Below are 20,173 nucleotides of genomic sequence, written 5' to 3' on the forward strand. Positions count from 1 at the left end.
ACATTTCACAGATTCGCCAGGAGGAAGAGAGCGAGCTAACATCCTGAGCTAGTTCAGTTCTAACAAGACACGCTACGTATGTACCGATTAAATTGGCTGCGACATTTACACGGCGCGACATTTAATGCATACTTAGAAGGTCCATCGTATCACGTGAACCTAATATCTGGTGTAAGTCGTTACAAGTTACAGCACGAAGTAAACTGTAACTTGAATATCATGAAAATTAATGCGTTCCTTTAATTGTAAGAGCCTCAAAATTTTAATTCTTTTTTTAAATAAATTTTTAATAAATAAAAAAATAAAAAAATTTTTTATAATAAAAAATTATTAAACATATAATATTCAACAATTTTTTATTCCTTATTTTTATTTCCTATTTTTCGTTTCTTCGTATCCTTCGTGCATACATGAAAACAGCTGTTCAAGAAAAGCGTTTTGTCAACGCGAGAAGCGATTACATTATTCATGACTATTATCGAGCAACTTCGCGATTTCATCTCTTTCTTTGCTTTGTGTCCTTTGTCAATCTTTTTTCCCTTGCTGACGATCTCTCGCTATCGTTCGCCATTGTATATCTTTTACAAGTTTTTTGTAAAATCAGTCTTCTTGCAGAAGTCTTTATAAAACACCGAGAGATTTGAGTTTTTTGTGAAAAACGGTTGGATTTATCGGAAACCTGAGACACGATATTTAATATCCATATGCATACGAAAACGTGATCGGAAATCGCATCGCGGGAAGACAACACGTCATTACGTTCGACCCGCGATCGTTGAGAGCACAGTTTGCATTTGTATTGTTTGCTCGCTTGCTAATGAGCGCACGACGTATGTCACCTGATTATTGTGTGTAATTACTCATGGGATTGGTTGCGCTTAATCGTCACCCCGCAAATCGACGACCTATTTATGAAGGTTAGTATAAGCTATCTGTAACTATCGATCAATATAGCATAGCTGTTAGAAAATTAGCGTTAATGAATTAAAGGACATCAATGATAGGCGCAGCATATTCGATTTCATATCAAAGATCATCCAAATCATAGACCATCAAGATATATTTTATCAAATTAATTGATTTAGGAATCTTTGATGGTTCTTTTTATAATACATTCAAAGGCCAGAATCTTTTTATAAAAGCTTGCGATAAGATATATAAATTTATAACTATAAATGTATACAATATATTAAATTAAAGTATACAATATATTTAATTATTATTTATTATTGTAATTTAAATCACACATTCAAATTTTTTTAAATACATAAGATATATTAAGATATAATAAAATGTAATTTTTAATAACAGAAATATATAACATAAATGGGTTTTCATCGTTCTTAATAAACTTAAAATAGAATCGTAAGAAAACCGACGATGCGGGATAAATGTTTACTCCGTTTCACCAAGTTAAAAGACGTTACTACTAAAGAAATAACGTTTGATGGACGCTCCGACGTTTATGTTAATATTTGAAAAAACTGGGTCAACGAGTTCTTATCGTCGTGAAAGATATTGATAAGATTTTTAATTTAATTTTACATTTTAAAATAATTTTTTAAAAATTGTTTTACATTTTTTTAAATTATATTATCTTTATATATGCATAAATTTTAACGTCCATATAAAGAAAAAGATAATAAATCATTAATTCAAATAAAACTTAATTAATTAAATTTTGTTTGTTATGTATTTGTGAACATAAAAAGTAATGTAGTATTAGTGGGAAAAATGCATCTGCTTATTATTTAATTTACATTTCTTTCAATATAATTTTTTCGATAATGTTGCTGTAATATTCATATTTACTGTGAAATTATATTTTTTCTTTATATGTCAAACTTTTATTATGATGTTACAATGTTATAATAAAGAAATTAATCAAATAATGTATTATAATTTTTATATTTAAATTTTTTATATATATTTGTGATAGATAATTACAAATGCGTTAACATTCTCTGCCTTTCGTTCTTAATAATATGTCATTTTTATTATCAAAATTTATTTCGAAGTTACAAATACGCGTAAAATCTTGAATTCATAACTTGTATATTATATTTTCTTTAACAGAATTGTTATTTATGTATCCAGTTTCTCCTTAAAAACGCTGATTTGCTAATAAAGTTCTCTTATTTTTCTCTTATTCTCTTATTTTTAATATAAAATTACGTGTAAATTAGCGCGTTTCAACGCGTACCGAAATAGCGGGGAGTTAATGACGCGCGTGTATCTCTTGATTCTCCCCAACATTCTTTCAGACTGTAACACGGCTATTCGAAATAGTCTCGGAAGAAAGATAGAGATAGGGAGAAACACGTCGGTTGTTTCCCACGTGCCAATAGGTTCTCGAAAGTTTTGCGCAACAATGCGAAAGAAGAAACCTTAAAAGTTACGGGAAAATTAGAGCGGACTGCTCCATCTCGGCGTCGCGCAACTTGCGGCCGCTCTCACGATCCCAACGCGGAACTTTACGTTTCCTCCCGGTGGTGGTTTTTGGGAAATTGGCTTAGCGAAAGTGAAACGAGCGAGACAACGCCACCGCTTGCGCGGCGAGTTACTTTGCCCCTGGTGTAAGGGTAGTTACGAAAACCTCCCTCGGACACGCTCGCCAAGCACCATCGTCGTAAGCGTAAAATATTACAGAGCGTCTCTTATACTTTCGCAAGGGTATTCCGGTATATTCTCATTTCCGCACTGGCGCCGAGGGACGTCCAGTTTTGCAAGAGAGAGATTCTTTTCGCACACGCGAGTTATATAATCGATAAGTAATGTGTTTAAGTTACGACAGAGAATTTAGCACAAGCTACATTAGATATGTATACGGAATTTTAAAATTCTTTAGAATAAATGTTTAATCAATATGAAGTCGTTTGTCAAGAAGAAATTGTTTATAGCAAATTATAAGTTTATTTTTCTGTATCTGAAAGGATTAATCCGTACACAGAAAAAGAGGATATTCTTGTTTCGAAAATATCTTTAGTTTTAACGCACATGAAAATCTTGAAATGAGATTATATTGCGTTAAAGAAAAATAATTGCTTAAATAATTGCTTGCTTGAATAAAGAATTTTATATAGTTCAATCGAGAAAAATATACTTTTATGATTTAATTTTCTTGAATGGAAAGAAAACAATGATAGATAAAAAATAATATTTTTAAATCAAAGATTATAATTTTAAAGTCGAATTAAATAATTATGTATTCTTGAAATGACAATTACAATATTGAAATAAGACTACAATATTGTTGAAATTTAAAATTATTAAATTCTTCTAAGAAGATTATAAAAACAATGAACGCGTTAATTTACGTATATAAGTTTTGATTTGACACTTATTTTTTCAATGTATAATTTCCATTAATTAATATGTAACGTAAAACATTTGATAAATAAACTTCAAATGCTATTTTTTTTAAACTGTTAAATATTTCATTCTGAGAGTGTTTAAGTAATATTAACGATCGAATCAAGATTTTTGTATTAAAGTTTCGAAGATATACTTTGACGAAATTAAATTAGAGAAATAATATTCTATTATATCTATTATGTATTTCACTTCTTTTCAACTTTATAAAAGTCTAGATTTTTATTCTTAAGGAAATTTCATCGCCAATCGACTTTACTTTGCAAAATATGGCCTCTACCACAAAAGTATATTGAAAGAATCGGGAAAATCTCCTCGGTGCTTTACAAAGATTATCGCGCGATGATGTTCGCATAAGAACTTCGGATCTCCTACGTTTTGAATAATATTCTTCGTGCAATGCATACAGAGCGAGCTCCCGACAATTGCCCCTGGTGAAACTGCTATCGCTTGGCGCTATCGCGCTGCACATTTTTTTCGACGGGACGCAATAGAACGACACGCATAATCGAATGCGAGCGTCCTCGTTAACTTCCGTTCCAACTCGCGTTTCGTGTTGGAGAACGACAGGCTGTATCACCAAAAATTCTGAGACAGCCAAGCGGAATCGTAAAACTCTATTACCAACAACTGCACTGGCGAAGGTGCACGAAACGAACAAAAGCCACCGCATTCGCCGATGTGTTTTTCCGTAAGCATCGTAAAAAGACGGTGAGGTGAGACCATCCAAACGACCATCCGCTCTTTCTGTTTGTCGAACGAGGAGGTTCATCGCCCTGAGGGCAAGCAGAATCTAGACGACGAGAAGAACACAAAACCTCAAGTGAATTTGCGGCATTTAATTTATCTCACTATAGCGGCTGACGTCGCAGACAACTGTTTATCAGTACTACTTCTTTTCTCTTTCACTTTCTTTATCTCGTCTGTGAAATAATTGCACTGCTACTAAATAAAGAGGATCGGTCTCAATAAGTAAATATTTCTAATATTAGTAAGAAATTCGTGAACAATATATTAAACATATATTCTTGATTTCTTTATATGTATTATAGATTTAATTTCTATATATAATGCCTTATTTATCGTTCGTAAAGTCATATATATATATATATATATATATATATATACATATATATATATATATATGACTTATTTATTATTATATATATATTTCTTATTTTTAATATTTTTAATATCTTTATTTTTAATTGCACGTATACTTTAAATTAAATATTTAAATAAAAACATTCAAATATAAAATCAATTTATTTATTTGTTTTTAAAGATGTTTTCTATGTACAATCCCAGCAAAAAGTAGCTGAAAATCAATATTGACGAATATATTCACTTTTGGTGTATTTTGAGTAAGAAATTGTATGGAATATTACAATTTGATCTTAACTACAGGGCAGAGATGTATTTTTTAATATTTATTGCGTTTTTATACTGAAATATTCCGAATTTTGTTAATCGAAATGATTAACTTTTGGCAGAAAATTTCGCCTTGTGACAGATACATGGCTAACTTGATTGAATTATATTTAATATCTTTTTAACCAGTTAGTACTTGTATAATATTATTTGACCAAATGTTTTCTCTGTATCTAAACTTTTGTAAATTTTAAACAAATTCTGAATATTATTTCCATGTGTTTTTGTCATTTCAATCGACGTGATTATACGTTTCCCATAAGAACACATGTTAATTCGGTGTAAATTAAAATCCTTATAACCTTGTGAACGCTTTAGTGAATCGATTCAAAAATTGTACTAAAGATTCTAAACATATGTAAGGACATACTGTATAATTTTAAATTAAATTCTCAATATTTTCAAAATAGGTACAAAACATCCTTAATCCAAAGCAAAAATCTCTATTTTATGTATACTAAATTTATGTATACTATTTATGTATACTAAATTTAAATTAAATTGTAGACAGACAGATTGCATTTTTTTATTCGAATTTTTAAATTATTTAAAATGGTCAAGAATTTTAGATTGCGATAATCTAAATATTCAAAATATTAAGTAATATTGGCGGAGTTCAGTGCGCGTTATAATTGTAAGAGATATTATTTAAGCTTGAATCTTGCATAATTCGTATTATATTACCGGTTACACGCCATTGTTAATAACAAGCTTGGCTCACATAATTCTCTATGATGCAGTAGTATGTGTCATTGTTAACGGAGTTTGAGTTTCGTTTCCGACACGAACGCTCGTTACTCTGCACTGTGCCGTTGAGTTACAGGAGAAGATAAATTTTTCGAATCACCTATAGCGGCGAGTTCGCGCATCGCGAAATGTGCAGCGCGATTGCCAGCCCGACCGTAGCGATCACCGTGTCCCAAGGAGATTTGTTAACTTCTAGCAAACAGAAGTTTATCAATAAAATTGCTTTTACAGTGTAATACCGCTCTGGAGTTTCGCCAAATTCGGCCATCCAACTCCTGCGCAACATTTCCCAACGACTCACACACTTGCGACATGACCGATGCGCTTGTATGCGACTCCGGCGTGCATATTTAGAATGCGCCGTTCGCTTTAATCATTTAGTAACTCGACATGGTAATTACGTTGGTCCTGGCTAATGCCATGCACAAATATCCGCCAAGTTATTATTTTATGCTGGAGATTATCAATTCCCGGCTGTGTACATAGTTAAACGTGTAACCGCAGGTTTATATTATACATATCGCGTGAAGCTATTTTCATATTGAATTCCATGAGCGTCAGAACCTTGCGATGCACTTTCTGGCTTACGAGACGATTCTCCACATTTTTTTCAATCAAATAAGAAAGAGAGAAAAATACGGACGTAATAAAAAGCGGATAATCATGATATAATGCAGAACGTTAGGAATATTTCAGAAAAATAGCGGAAGATATTCGTAGAATACATTCCTCTAAATTTTTAGTACTGTTTGCATTAAGCAGTTTTGTCATCGTGGAAAGAAACACCTATTATATAATGCGCATAATATCCCAATAGAGTTTTGCAAAAATGTTTGCAAATTATGTCATCGTTACTTCAATGGATATTACAATGGATATTACTCTTTCGCGTAATGGAATAAAATCACCATAAAATTGTCCATTTCGTAAAAGATTGAAATCACAATAAAAATAACTGCATAAATCGTAGATCAACAGGTCCCATTATGAATTCTAATTTGAAAGATATTCAAATGTAATTAGGTTAAGAAATTGTAAATTCATATATTTTCTAATTACAAATGATGTAATAGGAGATAAAAGCAACGTGATAAAGTCTTGAGAAAGTATATTATTATAACGCGAAACGTATTAAATGTTGGCACGCGATATTTTACAGTGTAAAATATACAAATATTGTGAAATACAGCCAACATAATAAGTGTGATTTTGATGAGTTATTTATTGAATTATAGATATCTTGATAAATAAATAGGAAAAGAGATTTCTGACGACAGAAACATAATTAATTGTCCTAGTTATTTTCCAAAAATCAATAGATTTTACTATAATGGAAGTAATTAAGCTCATATTCATACAATTATTTCAACTATATAATTACAATCATTACATCATGTTCATTAATGCTAATGAAAGTAATATGAATATCCTTAATATTAATAACAATTTTGTTTTTATGTTAAAAATATGATATTTTACTAAATATAAATTATAACTATATATAAATTATATATAGAAATAATCCATATTTTTATGAAAATATTTTACTGTTTAATAAAAACAAAATAAATATATATTTATATATATTTATATATATTTATATATATTTATATATATTTTTATTTTGTCTTATAGCCATTTTTACTATAAGTTTCCTAGTATAAATGCCACTAATTTTAATATCATTAATCTCTCTAGCAGCAATTAAAATATTTTTATTTATTAAAAAATATAATATCTTAAATTTATTTATTATAATATTTTAATGTTTATTACATACAGGGTATTCATTTTAAAACTTTACATCTATTTATTTCATGATTTACTATTTTTTAGGAAAAATAATAAAAGACGTCAATTTTGTTTTCGATAGTAACATTAAAGTACATTAAATGCAACAAAATTTTTTCATCCCGTTCGTCGGGTTAACTATCCCTTCAAAAATTTTAAATGACAATAGAGGCCAAGTGATATATTATTTTAAAGGTCTTTTGATTTTCTGTACAACTCTCTTTCTCTTTTTTATTTAAGTGAATATTTTTCGAGAAATCGCACTTGGAAGTTTTAGGTGCAAAGTTTTAGGTCCAAAAAGTTTTACATGCAAAAATATAATTTGGAGTAGAATTTATTTATTTGTCATTTATTATAACAAATGTCGAAATGTTCTCCATTGTTTTCTGAATAATAATATAAACGATTCTAATAATAATAATAATAACATAAACGATTCTCAAATTCTAAAAGAACTTTTGAAAAAGATTTTTTCTGTAGAAGCACTTAAAATCCATTGTTTATGAAATAACAGTATAAAATTTAAACGATTTGCATCGAAGAATTGCACAAAAATGCAGAACTATTTCTATAGAAACTTTTCAAAATGTTTGTTCAGAAGTTGAGAATCGTTTATATTATTGTTTAGAAAACAAAGGAGAATATTTTTTTTAACATTTGTTATAATATTTAACATTTGTTATAATAAATAACTAATAAATAAATTCTACTCTAATATGTATTTTTGCATGTAAAACATTTTTGACATTTAAAACTTCCAAGTGCGATTTCTCGAAAAATATTTATATAAAAAAAAGAAAGAGAGTTGTACAGAGAATCAAAAGACATTTAAAATTATATATCACTTGGCCCCTATTGCCATTTAAGATTTTTGAAGATGATAAAAGAATTTCGTTGCATTTAATGTCCCCTTTGAAAACAAAATTTTTCTTGATTTTGGCATTTTTCGCAAAAATAGTCTATCGTAAAATAAATGGATGGAAATTTTTAAAATGAACACTTTGTGTATACAATAATTGTATCATTTGATAATTTTAACTCTCGTAAAAAATAAGAAGTAGCATTTTTTCTTATAATTTAAAAATGAATTTATATATAACTGTGTAAGATTTTATATATGTGTATATCTTAGTTTAATATATAAATATATATGTATAGTACATATGTATATGTATCTCTATATATCTCTATATAAGAGAAAGTTTATGACGATTTTTAGAAAAATATTTTTTAAATGTGATTCTTCAACGAAGCATAATCAATAATTATAATATTAAAATTTAAATTATAAATAAATTACTTGAATAGTATCATCATTGCTATCATCGCGGAAATAAATCATTTGTTATCCAAGCAAAGTGAAATTTTTCGCATGTTAAAACTTCCTGATTCTCTAACGCGATGCACTAAATGTGCCGAAACTACAAGTAACGGAATTTAGCGTTGGAAATGGGCTTCGCCTTCGAGATAAGGATGTTAGGGAGTTACACTTTGATAGTGGAGAACTAGGAAGGATCGTCACATCGGGCATCAACTGGCGGCACCCGGTTCTACCACGTGCGAGAATGAAGCTTCACGGCAGCAACGACGTCTCGAATCCTTAATCGCGTAAATGGAGTTTATTTCGCGCATCAAGCAAGTCGTGCGAACTTTCAAGGCAGTTACGTGTGACTTGGCGTGCGATGCATACGTTAACGTGAAGCGATTTCCAGTCAACTTGGTATCCTTTACTCGCAACATAAGTCTTTAACTATTCGACTTTTGTTAAAACCACATCAACTGCAATAATTTTATCTAATTTCTCTTATTTCTTCATTCTCCAATGCTCTAATATTGTTGATAGAACGGGAACTTTTATATTAATTTTTTTGTTTCTTTAATTAAAATCTTCTTGTTGTAGAACCATTTTAATTATAAAATTTGTATTTCTCGAATTTTTTAATATATAATATTCACGAATCAAATTTGGGAAAAATTTGATTGTAAAGTATGTAGTAAAATTTTATTCTTTCCACTTTTTCAATATGTGCGTAAATGTTTAAAATTAAAAAAAATTGAATTATTAATATTTTATTATATTATATTATATTATATATTATATATTTTAGTTAACAAGTTTATGTGGTAAAATAAAGAAACAAGAAGTTAAAGATTGTTAGCACAGATTAGATTGCATTAATTGATGATATTAAAAAATAATCAATCTTGATAAGAAGTTTGTATCGAGCGAAAAATAGCAAAGTCTCGTATCATCCGAGTATTTCCGATTCAATTATGAAACTCACCTCGTTTCGAAGCATGGAAACTATCCTGCGGCTGTATCACTTCGACCTGAGCGCTGAGTCTAGACTTGGGCAGAATGTCCCGGTTGGCGTTGATCTTTTCCGCGGCGTAGCGAAAGGCCACTTCCTGCTTGTCGTCCGATGGATGAAACAGCCCACCTGGGAAATCACGCATCCATATTAAAGAGTGCTACTTTGACGAGAGCCATGCGCGCGTACTCCTTCTTATTTTCCGTCTGTGATCACCATCACACACAGATCTCTTCTTTATCCAACCATCCATCTATCTGATCCTCTGTCCGTCAATATAATCAAACGATAAAAATGTATGATCCATTTACATCTTTGCACAAAATGATGTAAACCACATAATTCATATTCCATGTAACTTTACTATTCAATGTATTTTATGTGCGTGTGTTTATGTATTATAAAATAATGCGTTTTAGACAGTTGTGATATTACAGTGTATAGTTTTTATATTTAAAAAATATATTTTTTTTAATTCTTAAATATAAATATATTTCCGACAACAGATTATAATATTATTATGGAAATAATATAAGTAGTATAAACAAAAGGCGTATAAAGAAACAAATAGTAGAAATCATAATATCGCGTTCAACTACAACGAAAGATTAAAATTTAGGAAATATCTGTATATTTTTGAAAATAATACAAAGTTTTTATATATTTTATGCTATCGGAAAAGCCGACGTAAATTATTATACATTCCATCTGCTGTCATTTGCATCATCTCGCATCGCATAAGTACTCTTGATAGTTTCTTCGTGTGGTCCGCTCAAATTCCGCACCTTCCAATTCATTCAGTTAGGAGAAATTGGCGCCATAAATTGATTTTAATCTCGTGTACGTCATAAAGTAACTGTACGAGCAGCTGCGCTGGCTTGACTCCGCGATTTATAGAATTTCCGGGATAGATTTACGTCTCTCGTTAGTGAGCTGCTATCGATTTACTTTAGCGCACTTCGTAAAGCTGTTCGATTCGCCACGGTCATTGTAACGTACAATAATGAGTAAAATATAGCGCAAATAAGAAAAACTGAATAGCACAGGAATATGACGTGAAGTCTGGAATGTGAAACAAAAAAGCACGTAGCTCTCGCATCGGGAGAATAAATTTTATAAAATTGTTATGCCAGATTCGTAAGAATAAATATGAAATTAATATATCTTCTATAAAATTTCCATTAAAAAGAAAAGAAGGGAGATTGCGGGATGCTAGAGGACGCGATTAAAAACGCGTAATAACATTAACTTATCATCAATCAGTCGAATTCGTGTTATGAATAATGTCAAGCATGTGTACGAGAATGCACATTGTGAAAAATCGATATTTCCAGCCAATGGAATAAAGTCGCGAACATTCTGTAATAAAAATCGATCCTTATATCAATTAAATATTTCCTTGTTTGTAAGCCAAATTTATTAAACTCGTTTATTCATTGACCATTGGTAAATTATTTCGCTCAAATTGATGAAGCAATACGTCGCTCTTTCATCGCAACCATTACACGATGAAATAAAAATGGTAAATTAATCCCAACTGAATACGTAAGGGTTTATTCCGAGAATTCCATCCCTCGGTTTAATTATACACTCGAAAAAGCCAGTTTATCGTTGGTTTATGCAAATAAATAGAGAAATATATACAACCACATGCGAGTTTTTAATCTTGAGTTTGACGAGAAGCATGTTTGTAGTAACGTTAAATCTAAAATGAGCGAATGATAAATTGCTGTAAATGGAAGATTCTCTATATATATAATTATAAGGATAGCAAAAGACAGCTTTTTATCAGCTCATTAATGATTATTGGTTGCATATTTTTAATTATGTACATAAATTTATATAAATACATAAGGATATAAATTTAATATATATATATATATATATATATATATATATATATATATATTATGTATTTAAATCGCTATATACGGATAGAGATCTGTTCATATATATTTTTACAACATAAAATTAAAAGAGATTTATCTTTACAAACTATTTTATATAAAAAAACAAGCACTATTTTTCCTCTTCATTATTTAATTCACCAACGGAATTTTAATAAACTATGATTGTTTGATTAACAGTAACGATGAAAAAACAAATGGAAATGTTGCAAAAGAGCGTCAAGAAAGCTGCAGCAGATATTGAGTATCAAAGAGAATGCTGAGAAAATTAGAAAACTAAAATACGAACCATTTAAAATTCAATCTAGCTAATGCAAGCTAAAGGAATTTCTAGCGACGTCTCTTTTATCTCGATGCGTCTCTTTTCATATTATTCCGATAAATTCTTTTGCCTTTCAGCGTTCCGATACAGAAAGATATTAACCATACACACGCCATTGATACGCTATGGAACAAGCAAACGTAGCACAAATGAATGCATCAAAACTCATAGCGAGTACAGCAAGCATCTTCCTGAGCACTGACGTATAATATTGATCCGCTTTTGCCTCTCGCATCGTTATTTTAAAAAAGAAAGCAGCTCTCGCAGAAGTGCAACGTGAATTTACATTTCGATAAAAGTTCAAAGTGTAGTCTGAACTCATGTTACTCGCATGTATCTGTATACGTCGTATTTTAGAAACGACGATTGTAATGTTGAACGTAATAACAATTTCACATGATTTTTCGTATAAAATCTACAAATTGCTATTGTTTTATCATATTGTAAAAGATAAGAATGCAATACAGAAATCGAATACAAATATGTGTATAAAATGCTTGTATTATTAAACACAATATTTGTGTTTGGAAAAAGATGCATAAATTAATGATATTGAGATATAGATATAGCAGCCAATGTAATGTAATGTATTACATTGTCATTAGATTTTAATAACTATTGGTATTGCCTTCGGATAACGATAGCATGTTTATCGAACAATATAACAAAAGCTTTGTGTATGTGTTCCTTTAAATAAATAAATTTTTTTTCTGTTAAAAAGACACAGTTTAACAAAAATCACTGCACTTTATAATCACGTAGTTATAATAATTTTCTCTTTTGTAATGAAAATTTAAATATGCATAGCTTTTATGTCAAAGCAATTGAACATTTGTATGCCCGAAACTAAAATGTTATACTTTTGAAACATTTTTTCTAATGGAATAAAATAATATTTTGCATTAAAAAAGAAATATGCTACAATTTAAATATAAGTTTTACATTTTTGATATTATATTATTTCAGTAATTAATATGTAAATGTTAATTCATTTATGTAGATCTATTTAAAAAAATTTATGATAACTATACTTATTTTACCAATTTTTATCATTGTTATACATGTATATATACATATAATATTTAAAAAAATAAAAACCTTGTTTAAACTATTAGAAAATATGAATAATATATTCTTTTTATACGAATATTTGAAGAAAGTAAAAAATGCATAAATAAAATTATCGCTCTCTTTTGTCATCGCTTTTTTATCGTGCAATATATTTTCAAATAAAATAAATTTTTGGATGTTGTACTTTTAATTTCAATTTTGCAATCTTTTTGTGAATTGTATGGATAGAAATATGCTGTCCTGTTTACAGTCAACCATTACTGCTTTTAATATACTCATAGGCAGCTAATTCGCGACATTTGATTGTGAAATACCTCGTATTATATATCCGCTGTATACGCAGTAGTACAAGCATGGCTGGCATGGCTGGCATCGAACTGATTTTCTCTCTGACGCGCAATAGAGCCAAAACTTTTGTAATTATCATCGATAAAATGCTTGTTTCGTTGTCCATGTTTCGTTGTCAATGTTCCATTTGCATCACCATCAATGCAAATTAAACAAAGCACAGTTAGTAATGCAACATTACAGTCGTTAATTTCAATTATTTGTGCTTCGCAACCGAAACATTTTCACGGAGCTATTATAATGTAACGTTAGCAATTACTATGCGTATATGTAAGAAAGCATGAAGCAAGAATAATAGCAGATCGAAAGTAAGGTGATATAATTAGCAAGAACATAATTTTGAATAAAACTACAAATATAATTTGAAACGATTATGATTTTACAATTGTAAAAAGATAAATAATAACGTTACAGTTGAACGATATATACAAAAAATCCCCATATAAATCCCTGTGAAAGATATGATTTGTGTTATTTGCCGCATTATACAATACAAATGAGAGTATTATATAAATTCGAAATATATCAAATTATATATAAATTATATATAAAATTCGAACATTCTTTATTATAAAAGATACAAAATATAAAAGACACAAAATTTGAAATTAATTTATTATTTGTTATTATTATTTATTATTTATTATTTGTTATTATTTATTATTATTATGTTACGAATGTGTTTTACACTAACATTATATGAGATCTGTTACAATTTTTTTATCGCATTATAAAAATATCGAATTTTTCAGTTAAATTGCAATAAAAGATTATATTAACATTTTTAAAAAGAAAGATTATAAATAATAAGGAAAAATTATAATAATAATAAAATCGTATAATAATAAATGATAAAAATATATTAGCATTCTTTCTCATGTATACTTCAATTTGTACAAATTTTAAAAGTAAAGCACACAAGATTGAGAAAATCATCCCTCATGCGTGCACCTTCTTTGAAAAGAAATTTTAACTTTGAGATTAACTTTACGATTACCTATCTCGATAATTAAGCTTGAGATCAAGATACCATTCAAGTAAAGTTCGCTCGGAATTAATTTGAGGAATAAGATCTTATCTGTTTATAATGCTCCCGAGGCTTCATTCTCAATATCAGCTCGAGGAACCAAGTAGTCGGGCTACCGTCTTCTCCCTCGCAAATATTATCGAGCGGGACATTGATAATAATTTTACTGACGCTATTCAATGCGGTCGAAAGGGTCACGGCTTTCACACCGGGGGAAGCTGGGAAAGATACCCACCTATCCTAATGAAATCAGGAAGAGCCGCGGCGTGGGCGGCGAGGAGCGCCAGCAGCAGCAGCAGCCACCTCGCAGCCATTTCCGGTTCCGGTTCACCTCGCCGCCTCCCCCGTCCTCCGTCGCCGCCACCACCGCCGTCGCCTGCAGCCTTTCCTTCTCCTTCCTTTCTCCCTTTTCCTCCCTCTGAACTCTTCCTCTCTTCCTCCCAAGGGAACTTACGCCACTGGAAAACAAGATTGGACAGCGAGTTCATTAAAATGCACGCTGCAAGCCTTCGTATCCGGCCTGAATATCTACGTTCGTATAAGATAATTGTGTTTCGGGAACGACATCATTGATCGCCGACACAAAATCGGCTATGATTATCGCTTTACGAGAACCGGAAATCAATGGCAGAACGGGATCAAGTGATAATGGACCTTTAAACTAATCATCGACATCGTGATAGGATACATCGTAGGACGAAAAAATTGCGAAGCATTAAACCCAAAATTGGATAGATGACATCATATTTAATTAATAATGTACATACTTCTATGTGCGTATTTGAATACATGTATTGAAATCATCGTTTATTAAGTATTCACAAAATTCATTTATTTAAAAGAATGTATTTTTTTAAACGCCACAAACTGCTTTCTTAGTGCGTCATTGCATCACTATCTCTCAAATGGCAAAAATGTATAAAAAACATAAATATTTTCTACTAATAATTAGCAATTATCAGCGTGCAATTAATTAACTTCAATAATTAATGTATAAATATATTAATTAACTTCAATAATTAATGTATAAATATATTGAGGCAATTTATTAAAAAAAATATTTTGCACGATTTATTTATTTGAAATAGGAATTAAAATGAAATAGGAAATCATAAATTATTATTTCGTTATTCACGAAGATAATTAGTTCTTTAATAACGTTTGAATTCAAATATAACGCATTTTAAATTTTTTATTGATTTAAATATTAAATTTTTTCGAAATACAATTTTATGAATCAAAAGAGCGCAAAAATAAAATTTAAAATATAATAAAAATCACTTAATCGAATAATTCAAGCAACGAGTCGGAATATATTAATCCTTTATTTATAACAAATGTACCTCATAATATTAATGCATTCGACATATATTATGCATACAATAATGAATTTTGATATTTTGAACAGCTTTATCACACTCCTAATTTGACTTTATTATAATTGTAGATATACAAATATTTTCAATGTATTTAAAAAAAAGAAATATATGATAAAAGTTTTTTTCATTTGAATTGCTTATTTAAGAATTATTATATTAGATTTTATAAAAGTTTATAAGAGAAAAAAAAATATATTCGAGAATTGTATAATTATTTTATTAAATGTATATATCTTAATAGAAAGAAAAATAAGAACTATTAATGCGCGTAATCATAATAATCATTTTTATAAATTAATTATTTCGTTCACTGTTATTTAAACACATTCGCATTAGATTAATGTTTATGTTACAATTTAATCGCTCATAATAAGACACGGGAAATGAAGTTACGAACATAAAAATGAAAATTTTGCATGTTAGTCACTGTTTTTTTTTTTTGTAGTTGCTGCGTAGCTCTTTTAAATTACGCAACATGTATATGAGCATATCTATTTAATGCTCTATCGGTGATAGAGTGCGCGCGCGCAGGTAAAGTTAATTAAAAATGTAAATAGTAAAATTTCAACATGCGAATAATTGCGGTTGGACAACGCGACATAATGACAAAATAATTATAACAGATATAAATGTCTCTCATTCGTCTCTTTTTAAATATAAGTTTTGTAAGATGTTACACACGAGTGTATATGCCGGCAGTTTGTATTGTAGTATTATGAAACGTCGTGCTGAATATAATTCCAAAACATATTACACGCTGAAATATATTCTGCGAAATACCAAGGCATCTTGCTTCACCCAGTTCCTCCCTTTTGTTACCTGCTCTTGTTAGCTGCCCCGTGATACTCTATGAGGGTAAATATTACATATACGGTCGGATATCGCGTAAGAAATGCATATGAATGGTCGCTAATTTTAAATCACAACATTTCTAGGTATAAGTTGTTATCTCATTTAAATTTTCACGAATGATTGTTATATTTTAACATAATATTTTTCATAACTGCCCCAAGCATTTTTTGATTTATACGATTTAGTTTTCGATTCGAGAAAAAGGAGAATAAATTCTTACATATATTTAAAATATTTAATTTTTTTTCCACCTAATATTAATTATTAAAGTATAAATTGAGTCTTCAAATTCTAAAAAAAATTATAAATTATAAATTTTTTGTTGAAACATGATGTATGAAAGTAGATTTTGATTTTCCAAATGAAAATCTCTATTCAGTTAATCATCTATGTTCGTTGATTCTTCAACGAACTTTTTACAAATAACGAAGCATGTGATTCGCCGCGCTTCTCACGTTTACAAAGTAATATTACGACGATTAAAATTAAAAATACGATAATTACAGCTTCAACACGGATAGTCGGTTAAGCAAAGACACTGACGGAAACGGGGAGAACGAGCGAGAGAAAAAAGGTGGAGGATCGCGCGCGTTTTTCAAACCGAGAGTTAGAGGGCTTTTTTTTTCGTAATGCGTGCCGCGAACGTGTAGTTACAATGGCCATGCGTGTACAATATACGAGCTTCGCGAGAGCGCTGATGTGAGTCAGAATGCGCAAGGTTGGTAAATGTAGGCAGGAATACAGTGAAAATACATAGCGCTGCGCCGCGTTGCACCGAACCAGCATATAGAACAGTGCCATGTGTTCTAGAAAAATATTTGTTAATCCTGCAATGCAGATTCCGTAAGCGGCGTAAATCCCTTATTCGCCTTTGGAAAATCCGCTCTTTCATTATGGGGAGTTGTCGCGCGCGCGAGGATGGATCGCGTTTATTTTTCCGTTTGTTTTCCCCGAGCTTTTTGCTCGGCGCATACGTTATTCATGAAATCGCGTTGAATTGTTTATAAGTATATTGTCAGAGAGATCGTGTCAATCGAGGACGCATGATTCAGCAACGCATGGTACGCAGATAAACTGCATCGCGATACTTTCGCCTTTATCATCATTTCGTGTTTCAGTCAATCGAGTCGCGATTTTAAAATACATCAACTCGAGCGATTAAACATTTCAATATTTTATCGAGCGTTTGATATTTTACGAATATCTTAAATTCTTTAGTGACATAATTCTCATAAAAAGAGCGCGGAATATTCCAAATTATGTAAACATTGTAGTTGCGTAAGTATAGTGTGTAATTACATTTATATCAGTTTGCCGAATGTTTTGTATTTGATACCGCTATACATTACGTTTCGGTTATATCCGAAATTACGCAGTCATGCTACTATTATCGGATCATCTCTACGATAGCGTACGCGCAATCAATTATAACTATCTTAAATTATATTATACGTTGTAGAAGCAATATAACGCTATGCAGTAATTTAACCTATGCGGTAAGCTGAAAGGCTGGCAAATGCGATTTATAGCTTCAATTTCGATGGTAAATGAACGACAATCATTAAATTCGCATAGCATCTAGAGATATAATTATTTAAGAAGTTATTGTATAAAAGGACATTTGTTGTAATATAATCCCATAGCAATTTTTCTCAAATTTTAACTTTTAATGAAGTTTAACATTAAATAATAAATTACATTCAATTAATTATATTTAATAATATGTATATTAAATTAATACATGATTAAATATATTTAAAATAATTAGAACAATATGGATTTAAATAATTACGTTTGTGACAAAGTTGAATACAATAGAATTAACAAAAAATACTTCCTAAATCTATATTGTTAGATTAATATTATTGTAATATATATAATACACGCGATGAATGAGGTAATATTAATTTTTCCGAATGTTTATATCCCTCGGGAGAATATTTACTCTTTATTATTTGTTTCTATATTATGTTTCTCGAGAGATTATCCAAAATCTCACACTGGTTCTCGTTGTCGGTAATACGAATTAATTTAATAGAACAGCAAAGACTGGCATTACAGTGCAACGTTATACACACTCGCAGCGTGCAGTGCACCATTTACCTATTTACCCATCCGCCGTGCACTGTTCCTAGAATTACCGAGTCGGGGTAGTTAACCGGGAAAACCGGCGCACCACTTCACAAAACGCCCCGTCGTTTCCGGTCTACGCCCGTGAGACCTTTCGGAGCGGAGCGAATATTGCCAAACGAGTAACGCATAGACACGGCAGTTAACACATGCATCGATAGCTGATTCTCTTTTCGCATAACTTATCAGGTTGCAGTCATTGGCTTCCTTCCGGGAGTGATGTTATTCGATTCGAGTGCGGATCTCGCATCAACATGGCTCCACGAATTTCCGATATATTGGCGAACTCGCAAATATAGCGCGCTTCCGCAGATGTGCCGCGAAACTCGAATCCTATTCGTTCTTTTTTTCCACGGCATGCAATTTCTACGCAATTTGTATCGCGCAGTTGTAACAGGACAAAGTAAAATTGGATTATATAAATGGCTGGTTACGCGTATTTTAATTTTCGATATTAAACCGATATATTTTTCAAATATTCAATATGTATATAATTTTTAAAATTTTTTATATAATTTTTTAAATATTCAATATGTTAAACATAAAGGGATCAAAGCTCTATAATTTCAAGTTGAAAACTGGACCGGAATTTGCTCGCGTTATTTATAAAATATTAAAATTATACTGTAGAATATACTGAGGAAAATATGAAAAAGGCAATAGAAAATAATGTGACACAAAATCTGCAAAACGCGAGCTTTCTCTCTTTTATACTAATTACATTTTTATTATCTTTTTATTATAAAAACTTTCTAAATAGAAAGAAGAGGATTACATTATGTTGGAAAAAAATATTAAGAATCTTTTTAGATTGAGATTCGAGCTATATAAACTTTCAAATTACCAATATATATCAAATTTATATCAAAATACAAGAAATTTACATTATGATTTTAAAAATAAATGTTAATATTAATGTAATTTCTGAAACACGCAATCACAATATATTTTATTAAAAATTATATACTTTGATTAATTACAATTTGATTAAAATTACAATCACTAGCTGAAAGTAGCAATAATTATATGATAAACTAACACATATACGAAAGAATTGTTTATAGTTTGGCAATTTTATAATTAGATATTATCGATGCACATAGCATTTTTATTCATAACAATATTATATAAATCATCGTTCTTTCATTATCGAATTCGATTATCTTCAATCTTATCGCGGTTTCCCAATATCATCCTGAAAAGTAAGTATCGTATCATTTTATATTCTTTCCTCCCCATCAGAAAAGATTGTAAAAAAAAGAAAATATTCTACCTTAGGGCATCATAAAGTAAGTAATATTGACTCTTCTAAAAAAAAAAAATTTCTCAGATCGTTAGACAAGGAAAATTAACATTTTTTTTTCTATATAACACGAGATAATAAAAAATCAAGAGATAGGGCTCCATATATGTGAAAATATAAATTTCATGGACTATTAAAAGTCAAATGCGGGAAGGTAATATGTGAGTGTCTGATCATAAGA

The 20,173-nt window shown here is 30.1% G+C and overlaps 1 protein-coding gene across 6 annotated transcripts in view; it reads right to left on the reverse strand.

The window, feature by feature from the left end:
* Window positions 1–20,173, reverse strand: part of LOC105248646 (glutamate receptor ionotropic, kainate 2) — a 252,433-nt gene that overhangs the window by 126,510 nt on the left and 105,750 nt on the right. For all 6 annotated transcript variants that reach the window (XM_025411848.1, XM_025411845.1, XM_025411846.1 and 3 more), the window contains exons 2-3: window positions 14,564–14,786; window positions 9,627–9,782 (exon numbers count right to left, since the gene is read on the reverse strand). In XM_025411848.1, the coding sequence (XP_025267633.1) occupies window positions 9,627–9,782; window positions 14,564–14,642 (235 nt within the window). In that variant the 5' untranslated portion in view covers window positions 14,643–14,786. The remainder of the gene's footprint in view (window positions 1–9,626; window positions 9,783–14,563; window positions 14,787–20,173) is intronic.

This window comes from Camponotus floridanus, unplaced genomic scaffold, assembly GCF_003227725.1.
Source record: "Camponotus floridanus strain SB8 unplaced genomic scaffold, Cflo_v7.5 scaffold44, whole genome shotgun sequence".
NCBI classification, from domain to species: domain Eukaryota; kingdom Metazoa; phylum Arthropoda; class Insecta; order Hymenoptera; family Formicidae; genus Camponotus; species Camponotus floridanus.